The 23,285-nt window shown below is 38.4% G+C and overlaps 1 protein-coding gene across 1 annotated transcript; it reads right to left on the bottom strand.

The window, feature by feature from the left end:
• Positions 1-1,235: 1,235 nt before the first annotated feature.
• mccc2 (methylcrotonoyl-CoA carboxylase 2 (beta)) lies at positions 1,236-17,200 on the bottom strand. Its single transcript, XM_039803964.1, has 17 exons — positions 16,985-17,200; positions 14,736-14,802; positions 13,752-13,836; positions 13,418-13,519; positions 13,001-13,128; positions 11,953-12,065; positions 10,295-10,408; positions 9,945-10,009; positions 9,259-9,358; positions 9,062-9,157; positions 7,881-7,953; positions 7,697-7,773; positions 5,923-5,989; positions 5,334-5,490; positions 4,512-4,626; positions 2,943-3,028; positions 1,236-2,751 (listed from the first exon to the last, which is right to left on the bottom strand). The coding sequence occupies exons 1-17, from the start codon at positions 17,114-17,116 to the stop codon at positions 2,634-2,636; spliced, it is 1,695 nt and encodes a 564-aa protein (XP_039659898.1). The 5' UTR covers positions 17,117-17,200; the 3' UTR covers positions 1,236-2,633.
• Positions 17,201-23,285: the final 6,085 nt, after the last annotated feature.

Genomic DNA, 23,285 nt, shown 5'->3' with positions numbered 1-23,285 from the left:
AACCCAAGACACTTGTTTTGGGGGGTAAATTAGTTCACTGTTAAGTCTACCAATCTGCCTGAAGTTTATTTTTTTCGCTACGGCTGCAACTACTGACTACAGAATAGCGTGGTCTGAATTAACATAATCTCTGTATTTGACATACAATGAATGTATGAACAGTAAAAGGTCACAATGAGCCTCACAAAAGCAACATGCTTTGCAGAGTGACAGGAATATGTTGATACTTTAAGATCTATCCCTCCTCCACAGGAAGGTCTGAAAGAATCATACTTAAGACCTAGAGTTTGTATTTTGTCCTAACTGGAAGAGTAGAGAGTTGACACCATTTCAGCCAGTTATTAATTCCCATCAAGTGTAGTCCAATTTATCTAAATAAAAATCTAATCTAAATATATTACGGAAAGTACATTTCGTGGCCAAGAAGAAATGAGGTGGATTCTGAAAGAACCTGTAAGACGTGTGGAGCACAACATTCCTGTCACTTTGACGAGGATATCAAACAATACAGCAAGAATACCTGAGAAAATAATCTTTGCTGTGACTCTGTAATATTGTTGATAACTGGCATATGGCTGGCAGCACTCAAAAGTTTACTTTGAGGTTTTCTTCAAAGTTGTAAAGGTTGCCAGATGCCCTGGATACCACGACCCATGCATAGAAACCCATCGTGTATGGTGGGCTTTGCCATTAAGTGATGCAATAATCAGCTCAGCTAGAATACAGCTCCATTGTGTCTGGAATGTCCTTGCTGAAGACAATATTTACCCCTATAATGCAGTGAAACTTTAAAGATGCATATCACTGATACAGCATTGATACAAAATTGATTTGTAAAAGGAAGAGTATTGTGGTCCTCTAAAGGTTAGGGCCAGGTTGACCCTGTTGAATGTGAAATTTAGGGTTTTGGTCCCAAGACATTCAAGTTTGGACACACTGGCTGCACATTTCTGTTTATAAGAGCATCTGTCTGGCAAACTGTCCCGATTGCCTGTATTCTAGGGAAGGCTGTCATCCTCTAGGTTGTGAAGTGTTGTACAACCTCAAAGCCAAAATGCTCGACAGCAAATCGAAAGCTTGCCAGATATTCTGACAAGACAAAAGGACAGCTTCGTCCTTCTGTTAAGAGACCTGGAAGCCACCCAGTGATTGATAATTACAGCAGTTAAGAGCAGTCACGGTCAGAGAGAAAAGTTAGGTCATCAATCTAGAGTGAAATCATACATTGTTATAAATATGATTATACTACATTTATGTAGTCTGTCTTTTATTACATACCGAAAAAAACAGGCATGAGACAATACTTTTCTGAGTCATTAGAACATTTCTGGAAAGTTTTACTTCCTTCAATAAAATCTAAACTTTTAAAACTGGTTCAGGCTGTTTGGTAATGCTCCCACAGTGAAATTTGGTGGAAGAAGATGAAGCATAACCAGCGAACCACTTTTAAAAATTGGTGGTAGGAGGTGGTGGAGGATGTGTGGGTGACACACACACACAAGTTATTTTTGCTCTCCCTAAGGTGAAGCTCTCCACAGCCTCAGTGTGCCAGCCACACAAGCATACACAGATGAGCATGAAGGGCTTCAAGTTAAGCATTTTAACCAGCTGGCTGACATTCAAATCTACTGCTGTACCTAATCCTTGGCCACTTAAAGTCCTAAAGAGAAAGAATGTAACTTGTTGCTAAAGTAAACTCAGATGGTCCATACCAATATGTGGGTATACCAACTGTGTGCAGCATGTTCAGTTAAAGAGATAGATTGACAAAATGGAAAAGAGGGAGGAAAGAACAGGGTGGCCAGCTGGCAAAGTTAAGCACTCTTCCTTGGTGGCTCAGCTTCAGTACACATTACACACTGCCTGTACTTTGCGATCTATAAGACTACATCCTATTGCCACCTGCTATAACACAATATTTGCACAATTATTAACATGAAAAGCAAATAGACGGCTGGCTCAGAAGGCACAATAAACTAGTGCCTCTGGACAAGAGCTCAAGTGGGCATACAGAGATAATTGCACCAAGCTTGGACATCTTCAGCTTAGTTTTCCTCAAAACAGCTCCTCTGTCAATACGAGAACACCACTGTGTTATAACAAGGGCATTTAGCTTGAAAAAGGTTGAGTGTGCTTCTACCAACCCTCTAGACTGTGGCCAGTCAAACATTTATAGCTAAACAGCACCCCCTTATGAATATTGTTTTTCTCTGATATTCCTATACCAGGTACTGCAGGTACTGAGTAGCAGTAATGGTCCTGAATAAAAATAGCAACTTGTATGTTTTCACATTTTTATAATTCATCATTTACAGTATTTGGTTTAAAAAAAACCAATCAATGTATGAGGGGAAAGAGGAAAAGAATACAGTGAAGTACAGTTTGCATTTACACTGGAAAAGTAACAGTTAAGGCACACCTTATTAGTGGAAATATCCCACAACAACAGCACATCATCCAATCACGTCCCCACTGATCCCAGGTAGTGTGATTCTACGTAAGTGATTTATCTTTTTTCTGTGTTTGCTTATAATCTGGTGACACCTCACAAGTAAAACTACAAAGACTAGTTTAAAGACTGCATATGTCCAACTCTAACAGATAACTCTTCACCTGTTCAAGCTAAATAAGCATTACATCCTGAACACTCCAAAACGTGTCTTCTTCGTTGGTGCATTCAGTGCTGCACTGAGGCTCAGTCCCAAAACCAAACGAGTATCAGCAGGATCAATAATCCCATCATCCCACAGTCTGTATAAAAAAATAAAATAAAACAAAGCACCACATTAGATGTCGCAATGCACCTCACTTATCGGATGCTTCTTCTAATACTTGTGCAGGTCTTTCATCAATTACTTTAATACAGAAATCAAGATGTTATTTACATTCGGTGAATCATTTTTATCACACACACAGAATGATGGGTCATGACCAAAGCTCACCTAGCACTAGAGAAGTATGGACTGCCTTCCTCTTCAAACCGCTGTACTATTGGTTTCTTCATGGCGGCCTCTTGCTCTGCTGTGAACTGTGAATAAATTGTTAAAACAAAAAAGAATTGGTGCTATAGGTATGCAAAACAATGAAAAATGAAAATGTTAACAGTCATGTACAGTATAGTCTTGCATTGCCAGCGCTGCTGAGGGTCTGGCTAGTCCACACAGCATTCCGGGATGGAAGAAAACCGAGCTCTGGTTTATTGGCATTTCTTTAAAACCGATCAGACCAATTGTCTTGGGTGGACTCAATGACGGTGCCGCTGCAAAATAGCCTCGGGAAGGAACTTGTTTTGGTGGAACGTGTCCGTTCAAAGGTTGTTTTAGTCGTGCAACAGAAAATTCAGATTGGACAGATAGTCTAGCTAGCTCGATTTACCCTGCAGAGATCTGAGGAGCAGTTAACCATAGTCCTCATAAATCCACCGAGTTTAGAATGCAAACACAAAGAAAGCGGAAGATCACGGACATCTGGCTGAATTTTCGGCGGCACCTGAACAATCCCGGAAATGAAAGGTCGCCGATATAGACTATGTACAGTATAATCATCATGAAGTTTTGATGCATTGCAGACTGTAATCGTTTTAGCTAGGTTGACTAAATAAACTAGGAACTGAGGTAACACTGTATGTTAGACACAATCTAATCCTGTGTCATTCAGTTATCTCTTGTTATATGGCAAATATAGGTCACAAATTTTCATTTTTGAGTATTTTTAAAATCAAAATCCCTCGACTCGTCTTGAACTGTGGGTTGTATACATAAATGTATCCGATCAAATGTGATTTTGGGCAACGAGCTAAGCACGCCCATCCTATAAAGCCACTATGTATTAGCTTGTGGTTCGTGGTAGCTAAAAGGGATCATGGATAAAATGTGTGTGTCTGGATGTCAGTTGGCAAAGACCTTGAGTGAGACTGAGGTTGAATTTATTAATTCCCCCTTGTCCACAGTCTCCTAATCTAAATACATGGGTGAGAGAGGTGTGGGCCAACAGTGTCTTGCTGCTGTATTTGCCAAGCAAAGCCTTTGTTCTGTTTTTGTTTTGTTGTATGTTACTGCTGGTTATATCTCCAAAAATATAACTTGTTCTTTAGATTTTAACTGTGAATACAAGTAGAATAAAGATGGTAAAAAGAGAGACTACATTTCAAAAAGGAACTAATGATTAGTTTCCTTTTCAATACCATCTTAAACATCACTGATTGAAACGCTTACCATCAGGGCACTGATGTGACATGACATTCTGAAGCTATTAAAGCACTCTTAATACAACCCATAACAGCATACCTGACACAATTTAATTACAGCCACTTGATGACTGCACTATTCAAGATAAGCCATCACAGTAACACTTAACGCTGATATAATTTTATCCTTGTATAAGAGCCTTGTCAAACCATTACTGCAAGAAAAGAATCTTCATATGTTTATGTTTTTTGGCAGCAAATCCTCAAAAGCTAATTTAAGCCTTTCCAGTGAAGCATCGACTGGATGATTAATATGAATCTTTACCTCCTTTCCCTCACGTGCCCTCTGATCCTTGGTGATGGTGGCCAGGACAGTGGCTGCCTGTTCACCCCCCATTACAGAGATTCGGGAATTTGGCCACATGTACAGGAATCGAGGGCTGTGAGAAGAAGAAAAAAAAGCAATTGGAAATGTGTTTGTTATTTGCAGAGCCAGAATAGTAAAGAATAGCTAAATCACAGACAAGCAACTAATAAGAACAAGAACAAAAACAGAAACCTGCATTAATGAAGATCTCCTACTCTAGTAATAGTCTGATAATCTGATGATAATTACAGCAAAACATCTTTTATGAGAGCTTTGGCCAGAAAAAGTACCACTTAGGGAATACTAAATAATTCACAAAAATTTTACAATATAATGCTTGGCATTTGTTTTCTAAATGTATCTAAATTGATAACAAAAAGGAGAAAAAGCTAAGTGAGACACCGATGACAAGAGTTAAATTTAATCCAATCAGACAATAGCTTGTGTCTAAACTATTTACAGAATATATGCAAATGTTACTACAGTATATTACAATGAAAGGTATGAGTGTATACACAACACAACAACCATTTTACAGGTGTTGGGTGTCAAGAAGAGGCCACTTCCACCTAAATAAAAGAATCTAGTGCATCTGATGCATATTATTACACATATTGAACAGCATGCACAGTACATGTTGTACATTTAAATTATGCACTAATAATTTAAATGGAGCTAGTGATCTTCATATTTATGTAATACTGTAGGTCTTGGCCAGGCTTCTATTTTGTTAATTTGTAATGCTACCGGTACTGTCGATTTTATTTTACATTAACTTACCTGTAGGCTCTGCCGCACATGCCATAGTTTCCTGCACCATAGGAGCCGCCAATGATAACAGTAATCTTGGGTACATTTGCACAGGCAACGGCAGTTACCATCTTAGCTCCATCCTTGGCAATTCCTCCTGCTTCATACTCTCTACCCACCATGAAGCCTAAGATAAAGATGCAGAGGAGAGATTGCAAATACAAACTGGATTGACTGTGTGTTTTCATCTCAAGGGACAAGTGTGTTACAAATAAACGATCAATGGTAAACAGGTAAACTGACAGCACGCTGTGAAATAAAATGTACATCATGTCATATCTGATTATGTAAACTGGGATATTTTCACTTTTATCAAATACCACTTCGCAGTGTGCGATTACAAGCTTGTATTAAATACAGGGTTCATTAGGTGCCTAGGATCTAAATAAAACACGAACATATATAACCACTAACAAATATTTTGAGTTATTTAAGTACCAAAATCCTAATAAATACCCTTCGTTATTGTTTTCACTCTGAATTCAAGTGATGGAGTAATAGAAAGAGAAAATAAAAATGCAGCTGTCAATAACCCCCAAACCTCAGAGTTTCAACTGACCTGTTATGTTTTGGAGAAAAATAAGTGGAATGTTTCGTTGGCAGCACAATTCGATGAAATGCGTTCCCTGAAAATGAATCAAAATATTCAGTGTATCTAGTATATTCCCACTGCAACAGAAAAACTGCTAAAAAGGACAAAAAACACACACATGTATTATCATGACCTTTAAATAAAATGATGTTGAGAAGGATAATGATGTATTTTTCTTGGCAATATAACCTGCGCCAACAGATCAGAATATATATTTAAAGCACACAAGTGTACATGCTGAACTGAAGTACTAGTCTAGCGCCTGGGCTGTTGCTATACCTATTTACATATACTGTCTGAATGACATCTGGAGTTTGTGCTGACACAGGAAGCGGTCCTGAAGTGCGTGTCCTTTGAGCAGTTGGCCTCACCTTTATCATCATCATCTTCATCGGAGCCGAGATCAGAAATGTATCAACTTGGGAGGGAGGTCATCTGGCTACACACTGGCTTTGTACTTGTTAGATTTTACTTTGAATACGAAGGAGCTGAATGGCCTTCAGCCTTGCCAGAAAAATACACTTAACAACACAGAGCTACCAGGAGCTATTGCACAGGAAAACGAGCACAAAAGTGCACTGTGCAGAGACATCTTATTTGCATTGGTGAATTACTCAGGTGTTTTCTTTATTTTGGCAACTGGCTTTCTTTCAGTGAAGCATCCTGCCTTGCCTTGCAAAGTGTAAACAGAAGTTGGAGACAGCGTGAAAGACGGCTGCTTATAAGAAACTGTCAGTTGGTGAAAAATGATCCATCAGTTTGCTGCTCCTAAATGTGTGCACAACAACAGGAATCTAATCTTTGCTCTGTTACCTCTCCCTTTCACAAACACCTGGGGAAAAGCTTTTAACAATTTAACAGTTAGCATAATAGAAGCCCGGGCACATCTTAAGTGATGACAGCGTGTCTCAAAAATGCATCTCGAAAATGCAGGTGCTGTATTGATTTTTCCTGGATATGCTCTCTGAGCATGTCTCTTCCACATCTGTCTGTCTGAAGCACTGTGTCAGTCCCTTTCAACTGCAATTACATTGATGAGATAATGCTCATACTGTTATATTGAGACCTCACAAAAACATAAGTCAAAGAAACCTTTTTTTTTTTCAGGTCAAGCTTGTAATCTAATTCAAAATGTCTTTGAAAAATATATTAGTCTATAATCACAAATTCAACTCCTCATCTTTCCAAAGCCTGTGTAAAGTTCAGCTGTTCACGGCAGACTGGCTTGCAAATTAAGTGAATTATATTAAATGAAAATTATGATTGTCCCTTGTTCATTGTTTCTAAATGCTATGTTATTACAATGCCATTCATCAGAGTACTCCTGAGATGGCCCAGACAAGTGCAATTTGAGTGCCTTATCGTACAAGAGAAACTCTGCGCCTTGATCTTGAAAGGTCAGTACAAACCACCTACGAAGACTAAAGCTCCTTCAAGAGAGAAATTTTGGTAGTCAGTGTTGTAAGTAGCATACTCTGTGGAGAATACTATCTGAAGTGCTTCAGTATTAAGTTAAAGACCTTGACATTTAGAGAAACACATTGCCAGTACAATGCTAACTCCTTTGAAAATGTAACTTAATCAAGAGGCTTAGCTTGGTACACTTTACACAGGTGTTGCCTGTTTATTTATAATATCATAGGATCGACGCTGTACCACAAGTAACGTTTTGAAAAATCCATATTTATTCTTTTGAGAACATTCACTATTAGCGTTTTCGGTCCAAAGGATATTTATTTACCTTTTTCGCAGACTCTGAAAACAAGACTCCGTTGTTGCCAATGATTCCGACAGGGTAACCAAATATTCTTGAAAATCCTGAACAGGTATATATTGAGAGTCAAATGTTAAGGTTTGGTAGATTCCATTAAACAAAACATAATTCTCTGGGTTGTAGAAATAGAAAAGAATGTCATTTCACATACCTGTAACAAGTGTGTCTCCATAGAAAGCCTTGAACTCATCAAATTTACTGCCATCTACGATCCTGGCGATGACCTGCAATCAAATGTATAGAGAAGAGTTGTTAAAGTCAATAATGCAAAGTTAAATACAGGACCAGTGAAAAAAAATGGATGAGACTTACATTACAAGTTTACATGTCACAGCGTATTCGATATTTTTGTTAGTGTCAACAAGTCCATTCAGTCCTACTTAAGATGTAACTATATATATATATATATATATATATATATATATATATATATATATATATATATATAAAATTGTCCAGTTTTTTTTTTTTTTTTTTACTTAGCCTTTTTTTATTTATTTTTTTTACTTAGCCTTTTTTATATATATATATATATATATATATATATATATATATATATAAAAGGCTAAGTAATTTCCTAAAACAGCTGGGCACTGTAGTTTTTAGCAAAGTTACTCAAACAGGAGTGAATGAGTGGTAAGGTGTTTTTATTTGGGACTATTTTCAGCCAAAGATATGGTGATAGTGAGTATTTACAACAGCATGATAGTATTAGTGCATGTTCAATCAATTCAATAAACTACAATGCCCATGCTCATGGTAACAAAGGAACACGTTACCCAGCGCAGCAGTGTTGCACATTGATTTGTTTGTAATAGCTTTTGGACAAAAATGGAGCTCTATGGCACAGAGGAATAAGCTAAATCAGGGTTTGGCTACACAGATGAAACTTGTTAGTAGGATTAATTCATTGTTGGTTTTGGTTGTTAGAAATTGGTAGACAAATTATATATAATACCACTAGACTGATACTTTTAAAAAAAGAAACTGATACAATAAACAATTTTAATTTAAGTGATTTAAGGGTGCCCTGTGTTGAAAAGCCTATTACAGTTGAAAAACTCCTGTAAAGAGGGAGCAGTCACTTGATCTTGTATCCTAAATGGACTGTCAATACTGTTCTACACTACAACAGTTTGACATCTCTAGAGTTGGCAGAAATTCTTGCTCCTGGGTCTACATCAAGAATGAAAGTCACAGGCTTTAAACCAAATGAGACAATCTGGCAAGCCTTTATGGCAAAAATAAAGTGATTGATCATCATTTTAAGTACAGCCTTTAACTTCTTTTTCTTGCCCCTTTGAGACAATGTATAGGAAACTGGACAAATACCTCTCTGACATCAAAGTTGCGTTTCAAATTACCCCCAACTATGCCATAGAGCTCATCTGCAGGGTAGAGAGGGGCTTCAGTAGGTTCTGTGGTGACCTGAAAAATATAACGGACTCCATTTTAACAGAAAGCACAGACAGCTTAACATGCTAGACAATAAAAAGGTAATTGTTAATGATTGTGATCATAGGACTGACCTCAATATTTTTTCTGTAGTTGAGGTTTCTCACTGTCTTTCTTGCTAAATGGAGTGCGTGGTTATCATCTAACGCATAGTGGTCTGTCACACCAGATTTTCTGTAAAATAAACAAAAAAATCAATCGCTGTGACATTATTACAGCACATAAATCATCACTTAAAAAATGATAGCACTGATAAGAGTGTGTGATGTGTTTCATTTAAATCTGTAAATGTGGACCACTGACATTTTTTGACTATTTAGTTGTGTCATAAAAATGAGCTCTACCTATAGTGAAAAAATATGATGAAAAGAGTAATGCTTGCACACTGACTCCATACCACAAATGTTTTGTCGCAGCTGAGTCTTCTCATGTCAAAAACATTTTGACCTGAAGAAAACCCTATTACTCTTTCCAATTGTCTTGCATCTCCATGTGATCTGCGTAAATTACACAATTCTCAATTCAACCTACTCTCTCGGTGTAAACCCAGCTTGTAAATGGCACCACTGGAAAATATTTGTACCACATTGTTTGTCCTCTTTTGTCAAGAATGTTGATCTATTTTAGGGTGCAGTCCCAGTATTCCTATGGACAACATCTTAATGATGTTGCAGTTGACAAACAACACGTCTCTAAAAGCAGAAACATGAGATCAAAAACCCATGCATGAAATGTAATTAAAAATACTGTTCTTGCATACTTGCAGTGAAGATCAGCACCACCAAGGTCCTCTGCAGAAACTTCTTCCCCAGTGGCAGCTTTGACCTGTAAATACAAAAGCACAGAGACTTTCAAGCAAACAAAAACACCTAACAATATGAATGAAGTAGTTTTCAACATTAAGTAGTGTCTGCTACCTGATCGCTGTTAATTAATACAACAAAAAGTATGTGCCATTAGCAAGTTATTTATTGTGCTTAATTGGTAAATTGTTGGTAAAACCTATTTATGGTATACGAGTCACCAATCAACTAACAGGATTATCGGCCAATTTGATGCTCCAACTTTCATCCTAGTCTTATATAATCTAACAACAAAAACATGTCCTACCAGTGGAGGGCCTCCAAGGAAAATGGTTCCTTGCTTCCGCACAATAATGCTCTCATCTGCCATGGCAGGCACATAAGCTCCTCCAGCAGTACAGGAGCCCATCACAACAGCAATCTGAAAGAGTCAAGAAAAGGTCTAATGGCGTTTTTCCATTACATGGTACCTGCTCGACGAAGGCGAGTAGAGTCGAGGCGAGTAGAGAAGGTACCATGTAATGGAAAAGCGCCATAATACTAACAACAGGCATCCAAGATAGCCAAGCCACAAAAGCTCTGCTATGAAATGAATGGCTGATTTCTATGACAGTATAATACAAGCTCAAGGACAACTTGGCTTCAAGCTATTTTTTAGCTTCACACTTGATTGTACCAGTAGAAAGTCAGATTCAGTATTTGTTTTTACGCTTTTTTTATGACACTGTCCTTCTAGGCCCTTTTCAATAAAGAACTGAAATGTCAATGCGATTAACAACAATGTATTAGGCACTGGCAACTGGACTTTGTAATATAGCAATCTAGTGGTAAATGTGGCAGGCGGTAATACTTAATAGGGCTTGGGGAAAAAAACCTTAAGGAAACAAGAACAGATGCCATAGAAGGAAAAGCCTTGAATAATATATGGTTTTAATCATTTGGAGAAACAATATTAGCAAGAATTAATAGGCATTCAATTTGTTGAAGTTGTTCTGGAGAGATGTGAGGGCAAGACCTGACTGCTCTACAGCACCCATCACATTTATCAGCTCTCACACAAACGGACTTCTTCTTGTTTTGTTTTTAAACACAAGGATGTCTATTCTTCAACAGTTAATAACCAGATGAATCAATTTCCTCTTTGATATCATTTTTCAGACAACCCTGTACACTTCTAAGAACTGATCCATGAAGTTATTTCAAATAAAACAAATGTACTATCCAAGATAACAACAAGAGACTACAGTAAAAGACAGTGACCAAAGGTGGACAACAAACTATGAAGTCATGGTAAAGTCTCAGCTGGGTTAGGAGCTGAGAGCGAGTTTATCGAGGAAAAAAAGGGAAGCGGCGCACGGTCCAAACAGCGCTGCGCACCACAGCAGACACCAAAACGGAGGCGGTGCCAGGTTAGGTTAGGTTATAAAATGTTCAAATAACGTACTTTTAATTGTTATTTGGCTGTGAATTATGTTGAATGAATTTCCCCCAATATGTTTCATGAATGTATGAAATAATCACGGTTTAGCCTACTAGGCCTATGCCATGATATGATATCAAGGGCGTTGTATTGAATTAACAGCCACGTGCAATTTAGCTAGCAGGTGAAGGTGAAACTAAAAATGTGCGAGAACTATAGACTAATACAGGCTTAAATGAACTGACAACATAAGTTATACGACTTACAGTTCTCAAGGATGCACACATGCCATCTCAACCCTCCGGACAGCCTGTCTCTTTTTTCTTTCTCCCTTCTCTCCGAGTGGCACGCGTGCCCACTCGCGTTGTGAAGCGCGTGTCTGCGCTATTCTCCGTCGACGTGCTCTTTACAATCACTGCTGATAGACGGCTTTTTGTATATATATTTCTGATACCGTGGCGGGAGAAATCTAACAGTGGCGGACCGTCACTTGCCAATCAACATAGAGGAAACACTGAATGTTATCAACCAAACATAAGCATCACCTGTGCTATTCCCTCTGAAGATAGCCTGGCCTGGTTGTAGAAAATACGTCCAAAGTGATCTCTGTCTGGAAAGACGTCGGCCTGCCTGGGAAGATTGGCCCCTCCCGAATCCACTAAAGGAGTCAAGAACATCAGAATAGTTAGTGAACTCAACAGTTATTATTAAAAGGTCCCATGACATGGTGCTCTTTGGATGCTTTTATATAGACCTGAGTGGTCCCCTAATACTGTATCTGAAGTCTCTTTCCCAAAATTCAGCCTTGGTGCAGAATTACAGCCACTAGAGCCAGTCCCACAATGAGCTTTCCCTTAGGATGTGCCATTTCTGTGTCTGTAGCTACTGAGGAGGAGGGGGGGCAAGGTGGATGTTGGGGGTGTGGCCTTGACCAACTGCCACTTTGTTCGTTTAAAAGCCATGATGTTTCTCTTTTGTAATGGTCAGGCCAAATTCTCTGGGCGGGCAAATCAGAGAAAGGGGAGGTAATCTTGCTCCTTATGACATCATAAGGAGCAAGATTCCAGATCGGCCCATCTGAGCTTTCATTTTCTCAAAGGCAGAGCAGGATACCCAGGGCTCGGTTTACACCTATCGCCATTTCTAGCCACTGGGGGACCATAGGCAGGCTGGGGGAACTCATTAATGTTAAAAACCTCATAAAAGTGACATTTTCACGCCATGGGACCTTTAAAATCTGGCCTCTGGCTATATTACAGACACTCAGTCTTCCTTATACGATAAAGCCTAAATAGCCTTAAAGAGGGACTTCTGGGATGTCCCAAGTCTAGACAGTCACGGGGCCCTTTGATTTTGGAACAACTGCAGAGGAGACCAGGCTGATCAAGTTAATGAATAAATCATAGAAGAACTACAACTTCTAGTATGCTCATTTTATAAAGTTCCTGATATACGATATTTCCATTTTTCTCCAGAATGACTTTCATATTTATATGTTCAATTATGCTAGTGAACGTATATTTCCCCCCTCCCCCATTTTGTAAATAAAGGTTTGTTGATTTACCAAAGTCTTCTGAATATAGAAAAACTCACCCAAATAAATGCATGGCAAGTGGTTCTGCTGAGCTATTTCCTGTGCCCGAAGGTGTTTCTTCACTGTAATTGGAAAGTATGTTCCGCCTTTGACAGTGGCATCATTTGCAACAATAACACATTCCACCCTATGAGAAATAAAAAATAAAAAAAACAAAAACAAAATTGAAATCTGTGGTGCACCTGAAGTACTCAAGGGAAATCTCATTTTGGAAATTAACCAAAAAGCTAATTACTTAAGTGACAAAGATAAAATTAACACCCCATGTAATTATCATAGACTTTGCAATTTGAATATTCTGCATCTAGTTAAGAATGTTTAATCTGCATTTAAAGAGGCACAGACAGTGGCTTAAAATCCTATTTAATTTTGTAGTCCGTTTTTAACAGAAATATCTGCTCATTAATGGTGCTTACCCTGAAACCCGCCCAATCCCAGTAAGGATACCGCCTGCAGGGACTTCCTCCTTTCCATACAATTCATATGCTGCAAACTGAGAGAATTCCAAAAAAGGGGTCCTGCAAGAAAACCAAATTAAAAACAAACATGTCATACATGCTTGTAATTTAAAATAACAATTTTACACTTGAGATGTAGGCAAGTGTGTACAGCATTAGAAATTAGAACTACTGGCGCCATGGTTTGTGTAATGACATCAAACCTGAGCACTACAAATGTTTTGCATCTGGTCTACTGGATATGAGTCAGCAATCAATTTTGAGCCAAAGACGGAAGTAGATGATACTATACCCTGGATCTAGCAGTCTGTCTATACGCTCCCTAGGCAGGAGTTTCCCACGAGAAGTATGAAGTCTTCTGGCTTTTTCTCCCCCACCTGGATTAATCAAAAATAAACAGAATGTTAACAAACAAGTTGGCAACACTTTGGATAGTCCAGTGTTGAGCAGTGTTGCCAGACCTTCCTCTACAGCGCTGCGGAGGAGGGTCTGGCTAGTCCACACAGCATTCCGGGATGGGAGAAAAACGTGCTCTGCTCATTGGCATTTCTTTAAACCAATCACCATCATTGGCATTTCTATAAAACAATCACAATCGCCATAGGCGGCGCTAAGCTCCGCACGGATCCGCTGCAAAATAGCCTCAGGAAGGAACTTGTTTTGGTGGAACGTGTATGTTCAAGTTGTTTTAGTCATGCAAGAGAAAACTTAGATTGGACAGATAGTCTAGCTAGCTGTTTCAATATACCATGCAGAGATCTGAGGAGCAGTTAACAGTCCTCATAAATCCACCAGAGTTTAAAATTCCAACACAAAGAAAGCAGAAGCAAACGGACATCGGCAAAAAGACATGCATCCGGCGGAATTTCCTGAGGCACCGGAGCAATCCAGGAAGTGGTACTTCGTGAATATAGACTATGTAGATCCTAACCCAAACCACAAACCTATATACACCCTACACATTAAAAACAGTTATAGTTAATAACTATAACTGTTATACACAGTATTCTACTCAAAGTTAGATGAGTACTAGCACTGAAATCGATATCGACTAAATAAAAGTGTGACTGGCAATGTTTGCAAACAGTGTAAACAGAGTTTTTACCCTTTTATAGGGATTTTTATTTTAGAACAGATAAGAGTAATTAAAGGTGTTTTGTCAACACTTTCATCACCCAGATGGCCTGAACTTGGAAACTAACTCACTGTTGGAATGAAAACACAGTGATGAATTTAAGTTTGGCAAAGTGTGTATCCGTCATGTGCTCACACCTACCCAATTTAACCTTCTCTGTCCGGCTTTTCAGTTCATCAACAAGCACTTGCATTCGCTCATAATTCTCCTGAAAAACAAGAAGAGTACATAGACATTAGTTTAGTTTGTCATGTTATATGATTTCTACAGATTGTGGCAGACATAGCACCTAATGACTGTTAACCGAGAACACCCTTTAGCTTGCAATAATACCCAATCATCGTATGAGTGGGCGAACATCATGACATTTCCCAATTAGAAAAGAAGACAAGTAATGATTATGGCGCTAATTACATTGTTAAAGTGAGCTCTTAGATCATCTGCAATAGCGAAGTTTACTACCCCTTTTTGTCAAGAGGAAATGAAAAATGTCAAGAACATAGCTGCATTAACACTGATTTAATGTGGGAAACGATAAAAAAATTGACATGTTTACATTGGTATAAGCTGACATGTTTACATTTGTATAAGCTGGAAAGATAAAGAAAATGTGTGTGTGGTGCCATCAAGTGAAATCTTTTGGTGTTGCATCAGTAAAGATGAATTGGTTGTTGGTTACTGGATGTGGACACTATGTACCAGTAATTACACTAATGCATCTTATGATCAGAATTAGTCAATTATAACTTCAACGCTCTTCAGCATTAAAACCTACAAACATTTCTTTTTAAAGTAAACCCTATTTGCCTTTTCTCCTACCTTGGCCTGATACATTTCTGTATTTGTTATATTATGTTTAAGTGCTAAGTAATGCTGGTACCTAACTGGTCAGTTTTAGAGGTAACAGTTGAACAACAAATGTTTATGGTAGATTTTGCACATTGATGTAGGGCTGGGCGATATGGAGAAAATCAAATATCACGATATTTTTGACCAAATACCTCGATATCGATACCGCAACGATATTGTAGTGTTGACTATTGGTGCTTTCACAAAATATTTACACAATGAGATTTTTGATAAATAATCATCAGTAATGTGGATATAATGACTAAGTGGGTAAAGGCAAATAATAGAACAGTTACAACAGTCTGGTAAGTTCAGAAAATGATATCACTTTACTGTAATGCAGCCTTTAAAACCAGGAAAAGACAACACTTATGCCATATTACAATATTACGGTATCCAAAATCTAAGACGATATCTAGTCTCATATCACAATATGAATATAATATCGATATATTGCCCAGTTCTACATAGATGCATTTCATTTTTTGTAACTCATCATCAGTTATACTGTATACCCTGAACCAGAGGTTCTTAACTCTGGTCACAGAGTACCACAGCTCTGCTGGTTGCCACTCTAGCAATCTACACCTCCACCTGGGATGCACTGTATACAATCTCAGCTATGAAAAGTTTCAACTGGGAAAATGATGATTACTTGAGAGCCACAAAATGGGGCTAAGATGTAGAGCTGGGCAATATATCACGATATCGATATTATATCGATATCGTGATATGAGACTAGATATCGTCTTAGATTTTGAATATCGTAATATGGCATAAGTTGTCTTTTCCTGGTTTTAAAGTCTGCATTACAGTAAAGTGATGTCATTTTCTGAACTTACCAGACTGTTGTAACTGTTCCATTATTTGCCTTTAACCACTTAGTCATTACATCCACATTACTGATGATTATTTATCAAAAATCTCATTGGTTAAATATTTTGTGAAAGCACCAATAGTCAACACTACAATATCGTTGCGGTATCAATATCGAGGTATTTGGTCAAAAATATCGTGATATTTGATTTTCTCCATATCGCCCGTACTAGGACGCATACAAGGAAATTACAATTTCACTCCAGTAAACCGACTTGGTGGCATAACTAACCAGCAGGACTATTCTACTCGACCAGGACTCGGTTTCACTTACAAACCAGTCATGACACGTGGAGCAGAAGGCTGTTTGTAACTGTTGAAAGGCAGGAAGAATGGTGTAGAAATAGTAGAAATGCAGCGGTCAGGCAAACTTATGATGATGATGATGATGATGATGATGATGATGATGCTTAACGTTAGACCTTGGCTGACATAAAAATGACAGCTCAAGGTGTTGAATTTGACCTCTTGTATCCAGTAAACTAGCTAGAACTAGCCTCTGCGTGATTTAGGAACTAAATAAACTAGCTATATTCTTTATGCTTGACAACATTAGCTGACATAAGCGTGGTTTTAAATCTGTCTGTCAGTTGTGTAGTTCAACAGTTAGCTAACGTTGACATTAGCAGTGAGTAATAGCTGACGTTAGCAACAGGCTAACCTACCTGAAATTCAGAAGACTGTTTATCCGGCTGAGACCCGAGTCGAGCTACTTTATCGGCGTAGTAAGACCGTGTGCAAGCCAAAGGTATGCTCCTGCAGCGAAGCAACCACGGTCTGACCGTCTGTAGAAGCATTTTGATGCTCACGTCTAAACATGCAATGTTTAACCCAACCTAGCAGTTAAATCTTCTTCTGTGGTTAGGTTTAGTACGAGTAAGCTCCATATCGCCGCCTGCTGCTATGCAAACTGTCTACATGTGTTTTATATACAGTCTACACTCTACAGTATGTGCTCAACATATGCTACTCTTTTATCAGTATAATCTTTAATGTAAATCTTTGACATAATAATCTTAATTCAAGGTTCATTTACAAGCTTTTTCTGTAGCTTTCAACTGCATCCTATGAATTATGTAGTAACGTATGGCTGAAAGTTCCAAAAAAGCTTGTAAGTGGACATTGAATTAAGATTTTTTAATTCATTCATTTTATTTTGTCCACACACTATTCTCATGGTCAACAATAAGACTAAGTTCTTATGTAGTCTACATCTTCCGTGTAGTCTACATCCTCCATGCCCTGCTCAAAGAAATGTAATCAAATTAATTAATTAATCTATGCAAAATGTGGTTTCTCACACAATTCATCAATTATAACGCCATTGATCAATTAAACGTGATGTTTTAAAACATTGCAGTGTGTTTATGATTCAAATTAAGCTACAAACCAAGATGCCAAGTGAGAGAAAAAGAGATCATTTGACAGATCCATACTGACATCATGTGGATTTTACAAGCATTAAACCCCCCAAATCAGTGCATAGTGTGTGTGTGTGTGTGTGTTTTTGTGTGTGTGTGTGTGTGTGTGTGTGTGTGTGTGTGTGTGTGTGTGTGTGTGTGTGTGTGTGTGTGTGTGTGTGTGTGCGTGTGTGTGTGCGTGTGTGTGAGCTATCTATATAAAAATATATTTGTTGATCTCCACAAAAAAATCTAGAAAATGAAAAAAATGCTAAATTGGCTATTATCTTGATATCTTGATTTGAAAGCAGAGGTTCATCTAAGTTTCTTTTATTGACCCATCTTAGATGGAAGTTTTGAGCATCAGTATGAAGTATCTCAAAAAGTGTAAAGAACATTTCTATTGAACTGTAACATGATAGTGAAACGGCTGCAGAGAAAAGGCCTTGTCTCGTTTAGAAATGGTGACTAAAGGTGGTTTTAAGTGGGAATCAGAGTTAGCCTAAAAGCTTAAAAAAAAAAACATCCCTTCTGACCCGAGTGCTTTATTCGAGCTAGAGTACATTTGGCAGAGTACAGACTGAAGAGCATTCAAACCAAGAGCTTTTAGTTCATTTAGTTTTAAGAGGCCTTTCTCCTCCAACGCTTCCACCTATTCTTTCAGCATGCATAGAAATGTTGATGACCTCCACTCAAATGGCTGCTCCTGTTTTCTTAGGAAATATACAATCCTCCACTCTCTGCGCGAACTTAAACCCTCTCACTCATCCAGCTCTCTCTACTTTGCCGTGACCCTTGAACCCTTCTCATTGCCGCAGTGGTGAAGTGACAGAATAGATGTAGCTCAAAAGCCTCTTAAAAGTAAAAAAAAAAAAACATATTAACAAATAACATATTTTTTCGACTGGAAGTGGAGTGAAGGAAAAGCACACATGGGGTGGATGAAAAAGAAAGGAAGAACAGGGTAATTTGCTCATTAAATTTGTTAAAAATCCAACTGGTCAAGCCACTAGGTCACTGTAAAGCATTATGCCAGCATGTACTAATTGTTTTTTATTATAGTATTTTATTAGTCAATTTTGTACAGCATACAGATGTCTCAAAGCTTCCTGGATTTGCAGCTAGAACTGATACATATTCCACTGCACAGGTTATCACCACTCATGTCTTGAGTAAGGGTGGGTATCAAACCTCAATACCTTTTTGGTACTGACTGAAATGTGTTCGTTGCACTCTGTATTAATAAATTATAAAAAAGGTGTTGCTTGACTGTTTGGTCAAATTTGTAATTATTTGCTTTTGTTTTTTTTATCATATTTTAAGAAGTGTTTCGATTTAAGAGCAGTACCTGTAGTGCTGGTTGTGTTTAGACAAGCAGCATTACAGAACTGGAACAATTTTAAACAATGTCCAGTCTAAGTCTTACAGTAAGATGAATTCAATTTAAAGGAACACTCCATCAGTTTTACATATGAAGGTCAGTTTACTCATCACGGAGCGTAGCTACAACTCTGGAGGGAGCTTTCTAAAGTCTGGGGAATAACCCTGACAATGTCATCAGAGTTAACTGCTCAAGCATGTGTTATAAACAGAGGGTGTGGAGTCTGAAAGGCATGGGCATTATCAAAGAAGGAAGGGTCTAATGAATGACGCTACCTACTTGCATTATGGGAAATGTGGGATCTGGCTTTGCTTGGAGCATGACACATACTAACTTAAAGTCAGGAAATCTCAGTCTATTGCAAGTACCCCAAATGTATGGGAGTACAATATAAAATCAATAAAGTACACCTTAAACCCCATTTCAAATGAAAAAATCAAAAGGCAATGCGCACATTTTACTGTACGAACTTATTACATTTATTTAATAAAACCTGTTTCAACAGCCTTAATTGCTGTTTGGTTTGAACAGTACACAGAAAAGCTGCTTTTTCCATCCTTTCCCACACACACACACACATATATACACAAACACACATGCGCATGCATGCACACACACACACACACACACACACAGGCCTACATACACAGCGACTGATTCCTCCCCTGTCTTTATACATGCTGAGCTGAAATCTCTCATCCTTCCCTTTGTGAAAAGGGATAATGATGCTCGTTTTTACAGCTCAAAGAAGTCATTAATGTGTGACCAGGCAATAAATGTAGGATATCAAAGCTCCGCAGAGTGTGCCCCCCTCCCGCCCACTAACGGGCACAACCTCTTAAAGACGGTGGGGACATGAATTAATCATTAGTCCACCCTGTAATAGGGCAGGAAATTGTAAGCAGCATCAGTTGTTGTGAGAAATGTCCCTTTGAATCACTCAAAAGTATAAAGCTCCTTTCAAATCTTTCATCTCATTACAGGATCACCACCAGATAAGCTGATGGACGTGCTCCCTCGTATGTACCATGATCCAATCTCTTTCACAGTTATGATGAGACGGGCAAGGTGAGAAATGGGAGGAGATATTAATACATAAGTCAGATATGACAAGGATAGATTTGTTTGAATGCAATACAAGACAAAAAGACAAATACAAAAGAGAATACTATGAGCCTTACAGCTGTTATATAATCCCATTAAAAATACACTAAAGTGCATCCTGAACATATAGCATGAACTGTCCCTGCACTAAAGAAACACATCTCTATTCACAGGAATTTCCTTTCATACTGTAGGTTTAATCTTCCCACTGTAGTAAGACACATTTTTGCAGCACTGGGAGCATCATTTATTTTGTATTTTTGGTGGGGACAGGGACTGACAGAAATGAGCTTTCATCCTGGTGTTCCACTAATGTGACACGGTGGGCAGAAAGGCCATCACTGTGACAAACTTTCTTTTCTAATGCCATGCTATAAAATGCCACACTGAGTTACTGTCTTGCAGGTTAGTTGTTAGTGTATTTGCTGCACACCTCGATGTGTGAAAAATCCTGTTGGTGCATTTTAGCCATATGTTTCTCCAATCCTGGGTTATAAAGTAATGTTTTGTATTTGGCCAAAGTTATTAAGTTGCCCGCAGGGTACTAAAGGAGTATAAAAACCACCAAAGTGAAAAATATTCCTAGCATTTCCAGTCCCTTTGTCCCTTTTGTGCAAAATGGGTTTTCTAAGGGAATAAAAGACCAAAGACACACAGCAAGATATCCACCGCTTTCTCCTGGGATTTTACAGTATGTATCCCATCAAAAGACTGACCAATGATTATAAGTTCAGCTGAGGTTCTATGATCAAAGCACAGTAGCTACTGGAAAGGAATGGTGTTGTTCACTAACGTCCCCAATCCTGTTATCAGGTGAGGTTAGGTTAAAAAAATATCCTAGCAACCACGACTCGTACTGTGCCAAAAGAAAGAGCTTTTTTTAAGTGGTTTAATCTGTTCCAAGAAGCCCAAGAAGGGGGCAAGGAAGCTCTGCTGATGTATGATTGGTATATTGATAATAAATTGATGCAGTCGGTTAGTGGTGAAAAAAAAAATTTTTTTTTTTTTAAAAAGTTCCACCACTTTGGTCCAGACTGATATCTCAACAACTGATGGATCGGCATGACATTTTGTACAGACATTCGTGATTCCAAGAGGAGAAAGCCTGCTGACTTTGGTGATCCCCTGACTTTTCCTCAAGCGCCACCATCAGGTTGACGTTTGTGGTTTTAAATGAAATGTTTAAACAACTACGGAATGAATTGCCAAACAATGTGGTTCAGGCATTCATGTTGCCCTCGGGATGATTTGTAATACATTTGGTGATCCCTTAACTTGCCATACAGCACCATCATCAGGTTGGTGCAGGTTTTATTCTTATTCTATTACTTTGGTTTATGACAGAATACCTTCAAAACCTATAATATTCCCATGAGCCTCAACTGTACTTTGTGTTTAGTGCTAATTCTTAAATGTTAGAATGCTACACTAGATGGTATCTTAAATCTGCCAAATGGTAGCATCTGTGCGTAAGTACAGCCTCACAGCGCTACATGGCTAGTGTAGACTCTTGTTCAATGCTTTTGTACTGAGCTGTGTTCTAAAGGAGAGCTTGAGATACTTTGTTTTGAAGTGCAGTAAATATTCACTCCGTTGCATCTATAATCCTCTTCAGGAGACTCCAAAGTGTGCTGTCAGTGCTCTAAAAGTGAATTCATTAAGAGTGATTCTCACAGTGCTCTGAAGTTGGTAGACTATTGTAATGTTATGTAAAGTGGCACTTTGCAAACATTATGGCAGCAGACAGCAGCGGTCACAAACAGGCATACTTTTAACATCCAAGTGTGCAGAAGTAAATTCTATCTTTGCAGCTTTATGAGCCAAATCTAACAGCAATGTGATGCAACACATAAACGCTAAAGTCATCTTGCTATTGTTTGTTTAATCCAACTTCTATGTCTGTCAGGAAAGTGGGCAATTTGCAAGTGCTCTTGATATAACATGTTAAAGTAGGGTTGGCTCATTCCCACATTGCATCCCCACCTTTCCTCCTTCTCTCCCACTTTTGGTTGTTTGAAGTGCCGGTTGGAGAGCTGTAACAGGAGTATCATTTACTGTAATGCTGGAGCGTCCTCCTCCACAGCCCTCACTTAGATCACTTAATCCACTTCAACAGTCCAGCGCTGTGCTCTGTGTGAACACAGCACGTTCACAATAGGAGGTTAGACAGAGACATGCGTTGACCTGTCAGCTTGCACTAAAATGCCACACTAAAACACCTGAAACCCCTGTTTTGTAGCTCACTTAATATGGATGTGGAGTATGCCTCTATCACAGCAGCACACCAGTCAACATCCATAGCTTTTTTGGCAAAGTTTTGTCACATTACTTTAAAGAGGACATTGAAGATTAATAGTGATAATTAATGTGATATTAGTTTTGTACATATCCAGTACTGGTACTATTGTATTCTGTCTGTTTTTAATAGCTTTTTTTAAAATACAGGTTTGTTTGTAGTGAATGTAGAAAAAGTGATAAAAGCCAAATTCTTTTTAAAACTGCCAGTCAAGTCATTGGAATGAACTCAATAGCCTCAGCAGAAATAACATGGCTACTTAATATTGAAGCATCTGCTTTCTGCTCAAGTGTAGAGACGATTCAGAGGCAAGTTCTTGTTCTGGTTGTTTGGCCATGAGACAAGTTTATTTCACGGGCAGAAAGCTATAACCTGATGCCAAATTAAATGTCTGCTGTGGCTGACAGCAGGCTGTAGCCAGTGTAATTGTGTGGTAGTAGGATTAGATTGTCAAGGAAACGGTTAGAATATTAGTGCCATGGGCATGCACAAAAGAGGCCGGTTGTTAATGAGTCCATTAACAGGTTGCCATACACAAATGTGTGAATTAAGGAATGAACTATGTAGAGACCAGTAGAGAAGTCAAGTGTTGTGTCATGAACATGTAATACCTTTTTTTGCAGGGGGTTAGGAATCTGCTGTCACTGAGTGTAGGTTAACCTGTGTCATAAATCCATCACACCCCCAATCCTTTTTCATATGATCATCGTAATACCATGAATACTCTTTGAAGATACAGAAAATCCTTCTTTTATACACACCATAACACCACGGAGGAAAAACAA

The sequence above is a fragment of the Perca fluviatilis genome, chromosome 6 (assembly GCF_010015445.1).
Source record: "Perca fluviatilis chromosome 6, GENO_Pfluv_1.0, whole genome shotgun sequence".
Lineage (NCBI taxonomy): Eukaryota > Metazoa > Chordata > Actinopteri > Perciformes > Percidae > Perca > Perca fluviatilis.
This window is presented reverse-complemented; position numbering and strand designations above follow the sequence as displayed.